The sequence below is a fragment of the Ammospiza nelsoni genome, chromosome 3, assembly GCF_027579445.1.
Source record: "Ammospiza nelsoni isolate bAmmNel1 chromosome 3, bAmmNel1.pri, whole genome shotgun sequence".
In the NCBI taxonomy this organism is placed as follows: Eukaryota; Metazoa; Chordata; class Aves; order Passeriformes; family Passerellidae; genus Ammospiza; species Ammospiza nelsoni.
The window spans coordinates 86,556,726-86,577,169 of NC_080635.1; the positions used below are offsets into that span (position 1 = coordinate 86,556,726).

Consider the following 20,444-nt stretch of genomic DNA (forward strand, 5'->3'; position numbering starts at 1 on the left):
TATTGATATGAATTCTATCTTAATGTTCCTATGACTAGACTAGCATTATCAAAATATTTATGACTCTTTAAAATAGTTATATTTTTTTTCTTTTACCATGTTATTCAGAATTTCCTTGCTATAGAAAAAGTCTGGATGAATTACCGACTGTTTATGTCACTAAGTGAGATTTACTAAGTGAATACATTAGAAAAAGCTACTAGCCCAGAAACAGTGGAGAAAAGCTATACTTTCCAAAGAAAATCAACCAACCAACAACAACAAGTAGAAACTTCATATGTTGTTCAGTGGAAGACAAAAGCCTTAGGAGGAAGTGTGTAAAAATCCCAAATGAAGAAATAAAGAGCATGGTTCTCATTTATGCTACAATTAATTCGTACCATGCCACCAGGAAAAAGATTAACAAGCTGGCAAAATAAATATGTAAATAAATATATATTCTACAGACTTCACACTGAGATGAATAAAGAGGTTTTATTACAAATATGAATGTGTGATGGAAGAGACTAGTTAATGCAATCACTGAACTAAAGGGAAAGTGATAGAATCTAAATTCCTGTAAAAATGTAGATGTTAATGTTAAAATTATACATCTACCTTCTCCAATAGTTATGTTAGCCATGGCAAATTTTGGCATCCAGGAAAATCAGAAACACAGCATATCTATGAAGATGTGTAAGTATTTATAAAGGAAAAATAATTTGAAGAACTTCCAATTGACAGATTTAATGTTATACTGAGCTGAAATTGTAGAATATTTTCTTTGATTTTTTTTTTAATACATCTTGGGAAGGATTGCCAGTGTACAATCACTTTGAAACTTAATAGGTCTTCACTTTGGCCTTTGAACACAATGTTTTGACTACTGAAGAACAGTATCCCAAATTAACAGAGGACTTCCTACTTCCTAATTTAATTTATTTCAGTATTGATACTAAACTGCATTTCATAGTTATGGAAAAAAATATGAACTATCAACCAAGAAACATTCTTCCATACTTATTGAATAAAATATGCATATTGAAGCACTCTGCTTAACACCTTGTAGTGAAAATCATATAAGTCTTTCAGAAAACAAAACAAATTCTAAATAGGAACTTAATGCTTATCAACTTTGACATTTTTATCACTCCTCCTTCCAAACAATAGTTTTATTGTTTTTTTCAAGCATGAAAGCAAGTTTCTTAGTTAGTCCAATAGCAAAAATTTTAGTCTTAACCATAGGACATCTCAAGACAGGCTCAGCTATTTCAGACTATGTAAATGAGCTGCATAGATGTTATTTCTACATACTGAGGTCAGTATGCAATTTATTCTTTCTTTATCTATAGATACACCTAAATTTGCAAGAACACTTCACAAACAACTATCAGATTCTAATGTATCAATGTATAATTTCTAATTCAAGATGTTCCTCAATAGTGAATATACTTCTAGGCTGTGTTGATGTAATCAATAAACCTGCTGCTTGAAAAAATTTAATTTTACAGGGACTGATTTTGATTTATTAAATTCCTTATCTTTCAGGAAACAAAAAAGTGATTATTAACAGATACTTGATTTTGTGCACATGGTGCGAATGAGTGTATCAACTTGCCTCTTATGGTCAGTTTCTTGGAAATTATGGTCTGGGCACTATTTAAATTCTCATTTACATACTTGAAACTCTGTAAGGAATTACCTCAACTTCTTGCAGATGTGAAGATGATCTCTAACCTCCCCAGGCATTTTTATAATAATTTATATGAATAATATTTTTTTACATAAAATAAAGGTCAGAAAATATAATTACAATTTGAAATCATGATTATCTATTTTAATGACATGACAATCTCCATATATTGATAATTCTGAATAGACTCTAAACAGGAAATTCATATTGATAAATAATTACCATAAAAAAGAGTTGCTATAAAGCCCAAATAGGCAGATTTGTCAGGTCAACACGTGGCTTTGAGGCTGTGTAAGTGGAAAAAATTGGGGTTTGTTGACCATGGGATGATCTACTTAACACCTGGTCTACTGACACCTGATAGGATGCACTTCCCTCAGAGGGGAAAAAGAGCTCCCACACAGGAGCTAGTGGGGGCCACTGACAGAGCTTTAAAGTAGTTTGGAAGGGGAAAGGGAAAATACCAGGCTTGGCAGTGATGAGCGATTGTGTGGTGTGCCAAAATTTGAGAAAAAAAAGCACAAATCCCTTAATCTGCTTCACAAGGTGCTGGTTACAAAGTACCAGACTTAAACGTTTCTACACCTGCACACAGCATTAAGTAAAACAAAATGAGCTCAAAGCTTTGCCCCAGTCCCAGTCTTATGTCATTGGCAGAAGTTAAAGCCGGTGGGATGAGTCCTGTGACTGGAGTGTCCTTCTGAATGGTTACAGGCTCTTCAGGAGGGATAAGGCAGGGCAGAAGAGAAAAGAAGTAGAGAGGGGATGGCACTGATGTAAGAGAAGGCGTAGAATATATGGAGTTCTCTGTTGGCAATGGCTCAGTTGAGAGTTTCTGGATAAGAATCAAGGGACAAACCAATCATGTGACTGTCATTGTGGGAGCCTACTGTAGACCTACAGCTAGGAAGATAATGCCAATGAATTATATTTTGAGCAACTAAGGGACAATTCCAAATCAACTCCTCTTGCCTTTATGGGGGACCTCAACTTGTCAGAAATTATCTGGGAGAACCACACAGCTGCTACAACCCAGGGCAGAAGATTCCTAAAAATCCTGCAGGACAACTTTACAGAACAGATTCTAAGGGAGCTGGCTCAGAAAGATGCCCTCCTTGATCTACTGCTTGTCAACAGGGAGGATCTTGTAAGTGAAGTGGAGGTTGGTGGCTGTCTTGGCCGCTGCAGGAACCCCAAAGCTGCTGAGTTTAAAATTTCTGTTGACAAGAGGAAAAGTGCCAGCAAAACCTCAACTGTGGAATAAGGAGAGCAGACTTCAAACTTCTCAGGGAATTAGTAAGTAAAATCCTCATGGAAAATATTTTACAGTTATTGGGATCCATCTGGTAATTTTTTAAGCATTGCCCCCCTAAGGGCACAGGAATGTTGAAAGGCAAGCAGGTCAGGCAAAAGGCTGGCTTGGCTGAACAGGAATCTCCTCTTGGAAATAGGACAAAAAAGGAAGGTGTATGCCCATTGGAAGCAAGATAAGGTGTCATGGAAGAATACAGAGGTGCTGCTTGCCACTGTAGGGAGAAAATTAATCCAGTCAAAATTCAACTGGAGTTGAAGCTGGCCAAAAATATGGTGGACAATAAAAAGAGTTCTGTCAAATATATTAATGGCAAAAGTCAATGTAGAAACAACATTGGGCCATTGCAAGATGAAAACAGTCACCTCACAAACAGGGACATGGACAAGGCAGATGTGCTTAATGCATTCTTTGTCTCTGCTTCAACATTGATAATGCACCAAGGGGGTCTCAGTGCCCTGGAACTGGAGGACCATGACTAGGAGAATGATCAAGTTCCAGTCAACCCTGAAATGATGTATGATCTGATGCTCCAGCTGGATCCCTACAGATAGGATTCATCCAAGAATCCTCAAAAAGCTTGGTTATGTCATTGAAAAAGCTCTCTTGATGATTTTTGAGCAGTCTTGGGAATCTGGAGAGGTCCCAGCTGACTGGAAGCTGGACAACATTGTCCCAGTTTTCAAGAAAGGCAAGAAGGAGGGCCTTAGAAACTACAGGCCTATCAGTCTCACTTCAGTGAAAAATTTTACTCCTTCACTGCTCTAAATATCAAAAGTGAAACCTAATCTTCATGGAAAAGCTTATTTTGGGAAGCATTAAAAAACATCTGAAGGTTGTTCTTTAAGAGTATCTTGAATATTGTGACTCTGAGTGCAATTCTCTTTTTCAAAGAAAAAAAGTACAATGTTCATGATGGAAAAATATCTCAATTACAGGAGCTTGCTATTTAGTATTACTTGTTACTTATTGCTATTAGTATTATTTTCAAGGAGCACATGATACTTAATTGCTATTCTTCATCTGGTAACAACTACAAAAATGGAGAAAGGGCATTTTGGACTTACTATTTGGTGAATTTAATGCAGTAATGTGACATACATTATTCAAATATAACCTTTTGAATAACTTCAGTATTAGCTTAAAAATAGGAAATACATTAAGGTGAAGTCATGTACTATATCTGAGACTCTAGTGTGCTTTAAATTCACAAGTATTAGTAAAATTAGAAGACAGATTGAAACCTATACATTGCAGAATCTATGAACAAAGATCTAAGAACAAAATAGGATCACTTAAGCAAATTGATAGTCTCAGTATGCTGATAGAAAGGAAAAAAAATAAGCTGTTCATGTTGGTCAAGATATTCAAACAGGAAAGGCTTCAAAACCTCAAAACAGATAAACAAAAGGATCACGTGGTATTCAGCATCAGTCTGTCAATCCAGTCAGCTATATCAAGCCAATCTGTTATCAGTCTAATGCATCTGGACTAATTAAAAATTGCTAAATTGATGAAATGTTTTACTACAGTTCATTGAATAAGTACTCCATGTTACATACCAAACACTGACAAAATACTTCAAAAAATACTTACTGACCTTAGCATTTGTTAAAGAAAATGGGTATGATGTTCTGAATGTCTTAGCAAATAAAAACCACCAGCACAATATTTACAATGAGTTGATGTAAATCTTCGCTTGTTTATCTTAGCAAATTTGGTTTTGCATTTGTTCTACAACTACTTATTTGTACTTAGAACTACTTATGATTCTTAGTTTTATAACTAGATATTTTCCAAACATATTCAAAATTATTAAAAAGGCTAATCTATAAACTTATAAATTATCAAATTAATATTTTTTTCAATTTATTTCTAGGAGGAAAAATATATCTGAACCATCATTGTTACAGCTCAGCACACGACATTTTCAAAAAAAAAAACCATCTACAGCAAAATCTGCAATATGAAGATTACAGAAAAGTGCCACTAGCTGTTCCTTAAAATATTTGATGTTAGATGAACTAGCATAAACCAATCAAGGACCTGACTTATATATTTTAATAAATGTATTAAAGGAATAATGAAAAAGAGCAATAAAGTTATGCAGTTACAGGGACTATCTCAGGCAACTAAAATGTTAGAAGTAACCAGAAACTCAGTATTCTAGGTTATGCATCCACATACTTCCATGAAAAGGAAAGCAGTAAGAGCAAAGGCCAGAGAGACATGGATTTGAAAAGTAAACAAATCCATGGATAATGGTGACCTTTGTGAAGTTCAACAAGGCCAAGTGCAAGCTCCTACCCATGTGTCAGGGGGGAACACGAGTACAGGCTGGACACAGAATAAACTGAGAGGACCCCTGGGGAGAAGGACTTGGGGTGTTGGTTGATGAGGAGATTGACCTGAGCCAGCAATGTGCACTTGCAGTCAGGAAGGCCAAGCGTATTCTGGGCTGTACTGAAATAAGTGTGAAAGGTAGGCTGAGAGAGGTGATTTTACCCCTCTATTCTGCTCCTGTGAGACCCCACCTGGAACACTGTGTCCAGCTCCAGGGCTCCCAACAAAAGAAGGATGTGCACCTGTCGGAGTGACCACAGAGAAGGCCAAAAAGATGATCAATGGGCTGGAGCACTTTGATGATGACAGGCTGAGGGAGTTGGTGTCATTTAGCCTGGAGAAAAGTAGGTTTCTGGGAGACCTTAGAGCAGCCTACCAGTGCCTAACAGGGCTAGATGAGAGCTAGAGAGAGAATTTTCACAAGAGCATGTAATGATAGGAAAAAGAGAATGGTTTCAAATTTTAAAAGAGTAAGTTTAGATTTGAAATTCTTCACTATGTGGGTGGTGAAGCACTGGAACAGGTTTCCTAGAGAGGCTGGGAATGTCCCATTCCTGGAAGTGTTCAAAGCCAGGTTAGATGAGGCTATAAGCAACCTGGTTTAGTGGAAGGTATTCCTGCTCATGGGAATGGGATGGAACTAGATGATCTTTAATGTTTGTTCCAAATCAAACTATTCTATGATTCTAAGGAAGAGCAAAAGAGAAGTCTCTTCCCTTGATCATGTTCTAGGGATCTCTATGAAGAATAACTGAAGCAAGATATTTGTCATTCAATTAAGCTTTCTTAGTAGATATCTGTTGCTTTGTGTTTTCTGTAATTAAATTCAGTAGCCTAATATCCATGATCCATCTGTGTCTTGCACTATGACCATCACAAATCATATTTTTCATGCTTCAAATCTGATGTAAATGCTTTTAATGAAAAGAAAAGCCTTTCAAACATCTGCCTCAGGCATGATATTATCATAAGTGCTTTGCAAAACAAACTGCCCTGATTTCAACCTTCATTTTAATAGACATGGAAATAAAAACAGACTTATTTATTAACATTTATCTTTCTTTGCTTCCCATCAAGTTATGTTTCTGAGGACTAAACACATCTACCCTCACAGCAGCAATACTGGAAAAAACAGGTTGTTATGCAGATTGTCTAAGCTCTCTGCACTTCGCAAGTAAGATATCTTGGGTAAAGCGTGTCTGTCACTAAATAGCAATCCATTCTGAAAATATTGATTTTAAATTGTCATGTACATCACTAGCACTTTAATTTAGCACACCTAGATTTAGAAGGAATTGGATTCTTTTTCAAACAACAAATTTTTAGAAAAGGAAAATAGAAGACAAGGAAGTGAAGAAAGTGTTATATATTTTGTTAGTTTATTATAAATACTAAACAAAATTTTTAATGTTGAAAGTTGTGATAAATGCTAAAAGTCATTGTCTGGTTAAGTTTGAACATTTCAATAATGTGAGCCTTTTTATTTTTTTATTTTTCTGGTTTTTTTCACCGCAGATATAGTGCTATGAATTTAGTATATCTAATCCCCAGACAGTTTATCTGGCCTCTTCCCTCAAAAAAAATATCATTCAAGTTATGTGCTTTGTACATTGTCAATTTTTTTCTGAGAATGAAGCTCACTTCAATTCACTGGAGCACAGCCTTCCCTCTGTATACAGCTTGGAATTCACATCATGTCTGTGAGATCACAGCTGGTTTTGAATAATCCTCTTTATGTACTCTGTGAAATTGCTGTGTACAGTTTTAGGCACTGCCCTTCAAGAAAGGTGAAGATCAATTGGAGATTGTCCAGAGGACAACAATGAGAGTCACTGGTCCTAAAAGTGGGAAGGAAGAGTGAGAATGAACCACAATAAGCTAGTTATCTCTGCAGAAAAGGTGACTGAGTGCACTGGATTCAGGAGTCGAGGTGCTGGCAGGGGTGAGCGAGCAGCTCCAAAGGACCCACAGCAGAGCACGGCTGAGCTCTGCAGCCATGATGGTAGCACCTCTGGGAAACCGTGTTTAGGAAAGGGCAAAACACTGCACAGGCAGAGAAGGCAGAAACAAAAAGAGTGAGAAACAGCAGAGGGAACACTAAGGTCACGTAAGAAGGATGTGCTCCAGACAAAAACACCAGAGCTGGTGTTTTGCTACAGCCCAATGGAGAGCACCATGCCAGAGCTGATATCCACACTGCAGCCCACACTGGAGCAGATGGATATTATTTCTTGAAGAATCTGCAGCTGATGGGGGAGCCACACTAGAGCAAGTTTATCTTAAGGTTCAACAGCTCATGAAAAAGACACATACTTGAGCAGAGGAAAAGTGCAAGGAGGAAGGAGAAGCAGAGAGAAGCCTTTAATAAACGGACCACAACTCCCATTCCTTATCCCCTAGCACTGGCTGGAGTAAGGAGAACAGCCAACAGAATGAAGGTGACCCTGGGAACAGAAGGAGGAGAGTGTTGTTTTGATATTTTGCAACCTTTGTTTTCCAAACTTGATTTCACCTTATTTTAACTGGCAATACATTAAATTAACTTTTTTCCAAGCTGAGTCCTCTCTCTGTCCTTATCTTGACCCATGAGAGTTTTCATCCCATTTTTTCCCATCTGGTTGAAAAGAGAAAGGGAGTGAACAGCTGGATGAGGTATGACTGCTCACCAAAGATAACCCACTACACTGAAAAATAACAGTTTTCAATCACATTAAGAAGAATAAGTATAAAGTAACTTCTATTTGTCCGCTGCGGATACAAAATGAAAGGGCTTTATACTGCAGAAAACAAGTTTCAGATTATATAAATGCTAGGAAAGCTGCAAGGGGGAAAGTAAACTTTCAGTAAAATTACTGAAAGAGAGTATTCAGGAGGGTGTTCAAGATTAGGTTAAATGACCATCTGTCAAGGATGCTCAGAAATTCTCTCAAACTAACTTTCAAAAATATTTTCTAACAATTGTTTGCTATTAACTGATTCAAATAAATGAAAACCCTTTCATAATCATGTATAACTTCACAATTCTTGCCTCATTTTACTATTTCTATACAACTGGGTTGAATTTTACTTGTTTGAAAAATTAAAGTACTTATCAAGTTCAGAATCTGGAAGGCACATACATATAATGTTGATTAGATCAAGATTCTAAATTAACTCTCAAAATTTTTACACCTAGTATTATAGCAATTATTAACTTTGAGATTATGTCCTAATCAGTATTTCAAGTCATGTTGAAGTCAGGCTCAGTTAATTATTGCTTTGATGCAGGACAGAGAGAAGAAGTGGCTGCCCAGAGCAAATGAGAGGCTAAGCCATATATTAGACAAGTCTGCACTACATTGGCTTGCTCCTGACAGGAGGCAGAAATGAAGGCTGAAGGAGTCTTATCCAGCTTAGTTATCTACACTAATATTTTAAGAAATAAATTTTGCTTTTATTAATTTAGAAGCAATATTAAAAAAAAACCAAATTATAATTGCTGATTGTAACTCATCATGGTGAAGGGCATATTATTCATAATAAGAAAATATACATGAAATATCATTATCTAACTATTTAATTTCAGATGTTTTGAATAAGATAAAACAAAGATTTTTTTAATCAAACAAATTTATAGGCCTCTTCTACTTTGCTAAATGATGATGCATTCCTGAATGGCCATTTCAGGGCATATGTCTATGTAAAACTTAAACATCAGCAGTAAAGAATTTCCTGAGAAAGTTCTGGGGAAATATTCTTTAGAAATACATGCCCACTTACATTTGCAAACAGGCGGCCTCCCTTTGTTGCTCCATAATCCATCTTCTTGACACACTGCTGTTGCTTGCTGACTAGATTCTAGCTTGAAGCCCTCATTACATTCATATATCAATCTACTGCCCAAAGTGAATTCATTACCTATAACTGAACCATTCCCAGGGGCCTCAGGAATGCCACAAGATACAGCTGAAAAGAAAGAAAAGAAAAATATGAAGAATAGGAATTTTATCATATATATCTTTAAAATATTGTCCCACCACTGAAATAAGAAACATAGATTAGTAATTTTGACATTTCTCATTACAAAAATTGAAATAAATTTTGCATTATATTTGCAACATCCTGGTAAATGTAATGGTGTTTAAAACATTGATAAAAACTTAGAAGTGCACCTAATACAGACAAATATCATATAAATAATTATTTAGTTCAATATAATCACTGCAGAGAGAAAAATTGGAGTTAAATTCAGAAGGAGGAAAAAAAATGAAAATAATTCAGTAAATAATTTCCTCCATGATGTAGAAGATTGATAAGCCTAGATACACACAATATTTACAATTCTGAAATAAATTATTCAAATATGTAAATAAAGTTTAAAATATCTGAATAATGTCCATAAGTGAAACACTTCCCTGTCTAGTAATACATTTTTCTCCATCAGTGGGCAGGGGCTGAGCCTCCAGCCAGTGGAGAGAGTAGTACTGGGACAGAAAAGGCAGAGAGAAGCAATAAGGAAGAGGTTCTGGAAGTTCACTTTTAGCTGCTCTGAATCATGTAAGAGAAAGTGGAGAAGGGGAAGGATAAAATCAAATTCTGCAGCTTCTGGGAGCATGTCTTTATATTAGAAGCCATTTTCCACAAGGTGATCACAGCAGGAGTGGTAGTTTTTAAGTTCTCTGGTGTACTCAACAAAGTCAGCGTTGGGGTATCTGGTTAAATGCTTCATATTCCCTAAAGATCAGCTGAATCCTTTACCTACAACTAGAAACAACTTTGATCTTGTGTCAGGCGAGCAATAATTGCAAAAAGTTTGTCGGCATGCTGAATTGATGGAAAGTTAAACTCATACTCTACTTTAGTACATCACAAAAATGCCAATGCATTTCAGGTTGTGGTTACCGTGCAGGATTTCAGTGTGCCCAACGTCTTACACTATGCCTCCACTCATCCTAACGTGCCTTACAGTTCTCTTCTGACTTGTGACAATGTCTCTGAATGCTTTTGATTAAGATTTGACTTCTTGTCAACATTTTCAGGTCTCTTTCCTCATATCAGAACAGAAATCTTTGTGTTAAATCTGCATTAATTTAATTGTATAAAACCCAAAACTCAAAACTATGATTCCATCCACCCATCCCATGTATGTGCCCATCTGTATATACAGGTGTGTCGCAGACATTTCTTCACAGAAATCCTTTCTTTCAGATTTCTGTGTCTTCTGGAGGGCAGAGGCCTCAGAAGGGAACATAAACAATTATTATCAGCTGCTGTGAAACGCAACAGGGGCACCTATTTTGATTGGTGATTGGTTCATGCTCCCATGTTTATAATTAAGGGCCAATTACAAGGAACAAGCTAGGGACAGAGTCCTTGGACACAACTTTGTTATAGATTCTTTCTTGCTATTCTTGGCCTAGCAGCAGCTCTGCAACTTCTCTGTCTTTATTCTATTTAGTATAGTAATAATGTATTATATATGATATATCAATAAATCCAGCCTTCTGATCAAGAAACAAGATTCACCGTCTCTCTCTCACCACCAGCGACCCACTCAGGATGCTGTAATACAGGTGGAACTAATTTTACTTCTCTCTAAATACTCCAAACATGAAATAACTTCAAATACCTTAGTGAAGCAAAAAGCCTTTATTATGCCATTTCAAAACAAAACAAGCCCCCAACAAACCAATCCAGGTCTGTTTAGTTCATGGTAGAGCTAATAATTCTGTCAGCATTTGTTCTTCACCTTTAGGAATAACCTTTCTAGAGACACACTGAAAAGTTCAAGATCGAGTAGTTTGTATGTGCAAGTTATTTTAAGGAATAAAAGATGTACAATGCCTGCTCACACACAGGTGGGTCTCTCAGTTATGTCAGATCTGATGCAATGTCCAGTATGCTAAAGCACCTCAAAACCTATGCTTACCTGCCACACCTCAGCACTTTAACCCTCAGAGTGTACCTCAGCCCTTACTGTGACCCTTCTTTCCTTAGTTGTTTCTAAATCTTGTACTGCTACATTGTCAGGCTTTTCTCACTGCTGCTTTAGCTACTTATCATAAAAGCAGTTTGGGCATTCTGGCACTGTTTCAGTTAGAGTCTTATCTGTTTATTTTTTGTATGCTTGTCTCCCAGAGCCTGGGATTGGAATGAACTATTCCTGTTGCTAGAAATTTATCAAGGCTGCTAAAGGCTTTTAGAGCAGCAGTGTTAAAACAAAGCATATCAGCAAGGAGAGTTTCATTAAATAGCAAGTACTTTGAAATTTAAAGTAAAGCTGAACCAAACTGACTAAAATGTTTTCTTTGGGGAGGGGAAACGATGCTACTGTGCCACAATCAAGGATTTTGAAGCTCACAGCTTCATGATTGTTAAAGAATTAAGAATGGTCTGAGAAAATCTTCTGACTTGAGGAATTGTCAGCATGTTTCTTAGGTCAGTGATTAGATGAGACCGACAGGTTCCAGCTGGGAGATGTGCATGCAGAGTGTTGAAAATATGTCAGCCTTAATTTTATCTATTATCTTGCACAGCAGAAAAATATCCTTCTTCCAATGCAAGGGGAAAAGCCTTTTATCTAGAAACTGAGATGTAGTTATAGTTGCTATTTCATGTTCCACACCAGACTTGCCTTTATTTCTTATTAAAACCAGAAAATTTAAGGTGTATGGCAATCCTTCAAAGTATCCATACACCTGCATTACACTAGTAAGATACTTACATATAATTTATCATCAAAGTATGCAATTTCATTACATATAGAAATGAAGCTGAAGAGTGCATTACAGGCAGACATGGAATTTATTTTCATACGCTGGAAAATCCCTAAAATTAATCCACAAGCATTCATCATTCAGTGACCTGCTTCTGGCATTGAACAGAATAGTGCTGGAAAAGGCATTTAAATACCAAGAACTGAAGTTAGAAACAGAGAAGTCCCTAAAAGCAGGATTCAAAACAAAAACACACTCAGTGGCCTATGCGCACGATATCCAGTTGGAAGCATTAGAGAGAGCATTGACAATTCTCGGACTTGGATACATACAGAAATAAAAAAGGAAGTGGAAATGGGATTTGGGGTATAAAAAAATCTGTTAAGAGGGGTCATCTAGTCTATTCTCCTATCACAAGTCAAAATTATACTTGACCAATCTTGATCTTATTTGTTTTTGAAAGATCTCCAGTGATGAAAATTTCACACTCTCCACAGGCAATCTCTTCCAGTATTTCACTATCTCCTCTGAGAAAATAATAAAAAAAAAGAAAAACCTAACTTAGGATCTTGTTAAAGTAAGGTTAGCTGTTATTCCTCTGTCAAGAAAAAACAATTATTTCATTCATTTTGGAAATAATTTTAGCTTATTAAAACATTGATTTTAAAACTACCTGATTTCTCCTTAAATTTCTGGATTTTTTTTTTAGTCTAGAGTAATACAATTATTGTTTTATATTCTGAAGTATGGTCACTGGTTTATAAGAGATTGCTGGAATTTGGTATTTTTAATTTGCTACTTACCTTACATTTTTAACACTGTATGCAAAAAGAACATTTTTGCATAGTAATATTTACCAAAAAGGTAAAAGGCCCAAGCCTAATTCCATGCCCAATAACACAAAACACCGGATTTTATGAGGAAGTAGCTTGGTGGCTTCAGAGTCATAGGTCTTGTGCAAAATGCAAACAGGTATTTTCAAGCCCATTCTCCCAGGGCAGGCATGGAACACAGTCATGGTCTTGGAATAATCTTTGTTCAGTACAGCAAAAGGTACAAAGTTCTCTAACTCCACAGTGTACATCTATAGACTTCAAGAACAGAGGTAAGCTTAGTGACAGTACCTGGAATCAGCAATTCAAGCAGGAACTGTTGGCATCAGCTAAACTTTGTATCATGCTTCTGTCATAAAGAGAGCCTTACCAAGTACTTACAATTCAGATGAGAACTTCCTTAAAGCAGGTACCTCCAGTTTTCTATTATAAACCTACTAGGAAGTAACTCAAATAGTGAAGAGCAGCCAAGGGTTTTTCAAGGCTCTTTAAAATTATTTTAAGCTCTTTCAAGAATGAGAGGGAGAAATGAGGCAGAACTAAGTCAAGAGCTGAGTCCTGTATAGGAAGAACAGGTGGGGTAAAGAGGGGCATTTGCTCATGCCTGCCAGAGCCCCTGCCCAGACACGTCTCAGTCTCCAGACTCTGGCAACCCAGCACTGCTGAGCCATACTGACCCTGACAACTTGCTTTCAGTTTTTCAGTCCAAATGCTCTTCTTGCCAAGCTTCTCTTATATTTTCTCTTGTCTTCTCTTCATCTCCAGCCTCAGACCTCTCTTCCTGCCCCCCTCCAGCATGGCAATCCATACATGAGCTCACAAATGTTGCCAGTATCATTTCTGGGGCCTTACTAGTTCCTCTCAGCAGCCACTTACTTTTATACAAGAATTGCTATTTTCTCTCCATATCTCTTTTGAATGTAGCATGACTCATGTTTTCACTTCACAAATGAAATAAAAGCAAAAACAGTAAGTTATAATTTCCTAGATAGGAGTCAAGTTTTTTATACAGCACTCAGGACATTATTACAACATCTGCATTTGAGAAGATGAATTGAAAATATCTTCTGACCCCATCAGATTAACTTATATTAGATGTTTTCATATTCAAATTAGATTTTGTTTAATAGATCTGCAAAAAAATAATTACCCTTTTTGATAATATGATCAAACTTGATTTCAAAAATTAATTCTGGCAACTTCATGTTATTAATTACGAATGTAACCCTGTAGGACTAGTTTTACAGAAATTTCTGAACTAATCAAAGGGGTTTTGATTTAGAAAGACCCTATAATGAAATACATGAGCAGGACCAAATGTGTAATTTTAAGTAATTTTTAAAGAGAATGCATTTTGATAACAAGCACTAAATAAATTTTGAAATATGCTCTCCATTTCAGAGTTTTTTGAATAACATATGCCTCATTCAGACACACAAGTTGGAATAATTGTGCCAGAATTGTGAAGTTATATATTAAAATGAGGAATCTTACATTTATAAGAAATTTATAGTAAAGATTAAACAACCTATTTTGCAAATGTTATTTTCTCCCATTGTTTACAGAAATCTACATACCCACAGCCATATATATGGATGAAATTATAAATACAGCTAAAAATTAATGAAAAAACATATTTGTGAACATGCTAGATTGATAAAATTTCAAAGCTCCTTCTTGCAGACAGTGATAAAAAAAGGGCAGACACAATGTCTGAAGTATTTTACAATTTTCTTGAGTACTCTGTAGTTCTGTTCAGAATCTATTACTTTCTGAGGCTCTTTTACCCTTGCTTATCCACTATCAAGTCCTGGGATGTTATATCAAGTCCTGCACATCTGTACATTTTCCATCCTCCTTTCTGTGAATTATTTAATTTTGTCCTTAAAAGTGGGGACTTTTTTCTCAAATTGTTTAAATAACTTTTTTCTCCATTCACAAGCCTCATTATGTTTGGACATAATTTTCAAGGTTAGAATGGCCAATTTGAAGCACTTTCTGTGCCATTGTGAACAGAAAATTGTGAACATAAAATGTAAAAACTAAAAATGTAAAAGAAAACTCTTGACATTATACTGTTCTAACAAAAGAGAGAAACTACGAAAAAATATTAACTATATAAGAATTTTTATGTGCTGAGTTGTATTTTCATTTTACAGAACTCTAGTGGAAGTAGCAGTAGAAAGCTAATATAGTCTGGCTAGATAAGCAGCAGAAAGCTAAGGGATACAATTGCATAGAATTTGTGACAGCTGAGGAATCATAAGATTTTAAATTCTAGAGAGAAGTAAAATACAGGGCCTCCTTAAATTTATTGCCCCAGCTCCCCCAGTCTAACAACTACACACAGAATACTGTTTCCATCCTCACATGCTTAAAGTAACTGAGGTCCAGACTGAGATGAAAAAATTTCTTTACTTTTTAAAAAAAGACACCTGCCAGATAGCCAGCAAAATAGCTCCCAAAGTTTCAGCAACAGTATTGACCCAATCAAATACAACAGTTTAGGCAGATGGGGCTTGTTTTTTCTTTTCCCATTGTTCCCGGAGATTGTTAGGCCTCCAAGACATCCTGCAAGCCTAATACCTGAAATATCTTTCTCTACTAGTGGATGGAGGAGAGGTAAAACACTTCAGGACACTGAAAATGACACTAGACTTTCATGTTTAAGCAAATTAATCAAAACTTTATCCCACATACAGATTTTAAATTTTTTTTTTTTTAATCTGGAACAAAATTTTATCCTCCACTTTGCTGATCTCAAGCTGTAGGCCTAGTCATTATTCCAGGTTCTTTAGTTCAAAGGGTCTGAATTTTCAATGCCAGCACCAGAAACAGCACCTAAAATGCAGTTCAAGTCCAAAAGCAGCATTTGTCCCTAAATTTACTTCACATGCAGATCACACACAGATTCTCCCATGACTTAGTGACCTTCAGGAAGATCAAACAGAATCACGTCATATCAAATCATATATGGCATATATGTGGCATTATACCACATAACAATATGGCATATGAGATTAGAAGACATCCTGGGTTCTGGAAGCACAGATACACAGGTCCTGCTTGTGGCACACTGAAAGTTTGAGTTTCTCCCTGAACTGATAGGGACATAGCCATCATGGCCATTCTCAACAGGAAAATGCTCATCCTGAAGAAATACTTAGCTACCAAATTATTCTGTATAGAATATAGGAACCCTGTTCATTCAATTTCTTCAACCGTAGCCAAATTTCTGCAGCTTTTTACTGTTCTTACAAATAGGACACTCTCAAGAGTAAGTATCACACCAAATCTCAGCTGACCTTTTTTTTTTCTGTAAATCACAACATAAAACTTTCATACTTCCGTCTTATGGTCCTTTTAGAAATATCTGAACCATCACTAAGGTGGAACATCAAGCAAAATATTTTGTTGAAGAAGACATAAAAACTAATGTTAATGTCTTACAAAGTTAAGAACAAGTAATTGCAAGTTTTAATCAATCATGTTCTTAAATATGAATGCCACTATAATTTCATTCCATAAATAAAGTAGACAAGAAGCAGACACGTTAGAATAGGCCATATATGACATGGGTAGAATTTGCAGCCTTCTTTCTTTTCCCCAGGTCCCTGATGTTATCACAGAATCATAGGATAGTTTGGGTAGGAAGGCACATTAAAAGTCATCTGTTTCCAAACCCCTGTCATGGGCAGGGACACTTTTCACTAGACCAGGCAGCTCAAAGGCCCATCCAGCCTGGCCTTCCAGGGATGGGGAATATACATTTGACAAACAGTAACAACTATTAGCAAGAGCAGCAAGCTGAAGTAGAACCTGGTTCAGCTTCAGGATAGTAGAAACAAAACAAAACAAAACAAAAACAAAAAACCCAAAACAAAACAAAAAAACCAAAATAGAGAGAAAATAAGTTAAAAATGATGTCTTTAAAGAACTGGTTATAAAGTTATTTTCTAAAATAATAAAGCAATCCCTTATAACTACTGATTTTTTAAAATGTTCTGTAATACAATGTAATAACCTGTGGTCTGTTTATAGGTATGTACATTACTAAAAAATAAAGTATTGAACATGTACTTTTCATTTGGTCTGTATTTGACTGGATGAATAGTTTTTAATACTTCAACCCTGCACACATGAGATACACAAGTCAGTGTGTGTTTGGATCAGGTCATGATGTCAGTGTCTCCCTTGGCATACAGCAGTATTGACAATGCTGCATCTTTGTTTTGTCAAACAGCCTTACCATGAAGTTACAGAAGCCTGCTCAAGAAGAAAGCAGTATCTTACCGTGGCAGATTGGCACAGGAGAATCCCACTGGTACATTCCATTTTGGTAGCGCCTGCAAGTCGCATTATTGTGACCAATCATTCTGTAGCCAGGCTTGCAGTAATAGCGAACTTTGCTTCCAGCAGGACCACCCGTTTTATTTATAATTCCACCATTCCTCAAATTAGGGTTTAAACTGCAATAAGCAGCTAAAAACCAAAAAACAGACATTACTAAAAACAAATCAAATGCACTTAATGTACAAAATTAGGATTATTTATGACATGCAGAAACTTTGAATGTCACTAAAATCAATTCTAAAACCTTTACAGTGCTTTTGGATCCTCAGTGAAGATTTAGACTACATATAAAGAAACATCATGAAGTTCAAAACCAAAATTTATAATCAAAACCAGTTTGTACTGCTTCACATAAGGAAGCTACAATCATGAAGCATATAGAATGTTCAGTAAGTTCGCTCACACTTAATAAACATTCTACTTCAAATTTGATAACTGCATTTAAAATTATTCTTTGAGCTACACAATATTCAAAAACATATAGAAACAGCTTTATTAAAAATTTCAGTGCACTTAGACATGTACGTCAAAGTTTAAACATTTTGTCAAATATGTTAAAAATTTATAAGACAAATAACATTACACTGATTCTTCAGATGCTTTTTTTCAGATTAAAATGCTGTTAATTTTTTGTACCTGTTCTCTCTTAGTTATGGGCAAGTATATTGACTTTTACAAAAAGCATGTAACATAACTGATTGCAACTACTTAAATGTTGAATTTACACTACATATGAAGTAAGACAGAATGTACCTGTTTGAGTTTTGAAATGAAAGTAAGCCTTGCTTAACTTTAATCACTACTCTACTATTTTTTGCAGAGGGAATTTCATGACCAGCATGGTCCTCGAGAATCTGTTACATAAGAATGGATTTTTTTTTAATATATGCTGAATAAGCAAAAGAAGTACAATTTTTTTTTTGTGTCAAAAAGTGAGTAATAAAGACCATTTCCCAAAATAAGGTTGCAGTATCTTTCTGTAAGGATGGAATATGGATACCTGAACTGGACCCAGATCAAGCAGAAGTGCAGTATAGTTTGACAAACTGTATACAGAGTTGTAACATGAATCAGTTTGTAGAACGCAAACATTTATCACTGGATAAAAGCAATATGAAAAATTACCTGGACTCCCTGCTGATGTACAAGTCACTGCATACTGGAAGCAGGTATGCACCACATCAAGCTTACTGAGATTATCTTTTCAGAAGCAGCATGGCAGGACCATGGCTTTCTGAACATAAACCTGACTGCACATCCACCACTGAAATAAGCCTACAAACATTCTTCACGGAGAGGACACTGTTGAGCTCCACTGAGAACTAAATGTCAATACCAATAAGACTGAGACTGCAACTACTGTTGGAATACTCCCTCCACAATACTGAAATGTGTCTTAGATATACAGCTATATTAATTTTAATTTCTGCAGACCATTATCCAGTAGAAGTTGCTTTATTTTCACAAGTGCATAATTACAGATTTGGGTATACAGCTTTCAATTTTTAGCTCTATTTTTAAATTTTTATCTTTAATGTATATTTTGTCACCTCATGGTGCACCTACCATATCAATTACCACCTAAAGAAGAATGTTTTTGTTCATTGACAGAGATCATAGAGTTGATTATATTCCTAACCAAAATGTTTCCTTTAAATGTCTAGATTTAGATGTAGTATATCAAAGACAATATTTCTAGTAATAACACCCAACATAAGCAGCAAAGTCCAACATTCAAAATACCAAAAAATATTGTTATCTGTTGAAATTATGCTATATAGTTCTCAATTAAGCAACATTATTTCTACTCAAAATGTTATTTCTGTACATTCTTTTTCTTGGGGATTAACTGAAAAAAACCTCTGCTAAATATTAAAGGAAAAAATTAAAACTAGAATGAAAATTAATAAGCCAAGATGGTTCAGTAAAAAGATTTGTTTGGGGCCATGTTCTGTGTCCTTTATAGGTATGGGGACACTCACTCATCTGCCTAAATTACATTAATTATCAAATTACTCTTTAAAAAGGGGACTTGGCATTTAAAGAACCACGATAAACATGGCTTTAATTTTCCTTTTAACATATTGAAGAATAAATAAGATTGTTATTGCAAAACAAGCAGGTTAAGACCTCTAAAATCAGCTGCAGTAACCTCTTAAGTACTATTTAATTTTAAATATCCTAGATCTTAAGAAAAGATGGTGAGTCATAAATAAAATATGCAATTCAGAAAAAACTCCAAATTTATTACATCAGTACTGCAATTTTAGACATAAAATATTTCTCTGTAGCCCAGTAATACTGCATAAAATTTCTAACTGTACTGTTTTTCTGTATAGTATTGTCATGTCTCCTTTTTTCTATCTCCTGCTATAACCATTTAATGTGGACTAGTAATTCTTTTATTAAACTGCTAACACTGTTATTCTAACAGTAAATTCTTGGCTAGATATAAAAGAAGAGGTCTTTTAACGCATAATAGATTTTTAGCATAACCGGTTAAACTTCATGTTCTGATTGCCAGGGTATTTATTGCCATGCTTTAGCTGTGGCTGATTACAACAATAAATATATATGACTATCCAGAGAGAGAAGCTTTAAAATGGCATGAAATATGGGATATTCAGGCTGCTGAAATGCACAGAATGATGTCAAAATACTGAAAATTTCTTGGGAGCCAAAGGGGAAATCTATCAGTCATAATTTTTGCTTATGTTGTAGCAATTAATAATGCCTTGAGCCCAAAAGCATTATTTAAGCTCTCCAGTGAATCAAGTGATGTTCAGAAAGGAGCTAGGCAAAAAAAAATCTTTTTAATTAAGAAATTTATAGAAGAAAACAAGAAGGAAGATTTATAGAAGAAAACAAGAAGGAAAATAGCAATATCACTCAGAATTTACTTCAACATCCCTTTAAAAATACTTAGTTTCTAAAGTTTATTGTTGCAGATATTCTACACAAAACTATATCCTCCTTTCCAGACGAGGAAAGGATGAGTCATCATTACCTTGATGACTCCTGTGTATTTTCTGCTTTCAACCATCTCTTCAGCCTACCATTACTAATGCTTACTTTTCCTGGCAACCCAAGGTGGGTGAGTGGCAGCAGCTTCATGGACCTGTAGGAAATGGGGAAGAGGTCTGGAAACCGAGATGCCTCGGTAAAGCTTTGTGGTCATCTGCCATTGTGAAAGTCAAAGACAGACTTTAAAGTGTGAATATAAAATTAACAGAAGT

The 20,444-nt window shown here is 35.6% G+C and overlaps 1 protein-coding gene across 1 annotated transcript in view; it reads right to left on the reverse strand.

Moving 5' to 3' along the window:
- Positions 1 to 20,444, reverse strand: part of CSMD1 (CUB and Sushi multiple domains 1) — a 1,067,119-nt gene that overhangs the window by 63,350 nt on the left and 983,325 nt on the right. Inside the window, exons 49-50 of the mRNA XM_059468452.1 lie at positions 17,149 to 17,337; positions 9,087 to 9,272 (exon numbers count right to left, since the gene is read on the reverse strand). Of these exons, the coding sequence (XP_059324435.1) occupies positions 9,087 to 9,272; positions 17,149 to 17,337 (375 nt within the window). The remainder of the gene's footprint in view (positions 1 to 9,086; positions 9,273 to 17,148; positions 17,338 to 20,444) is intronic.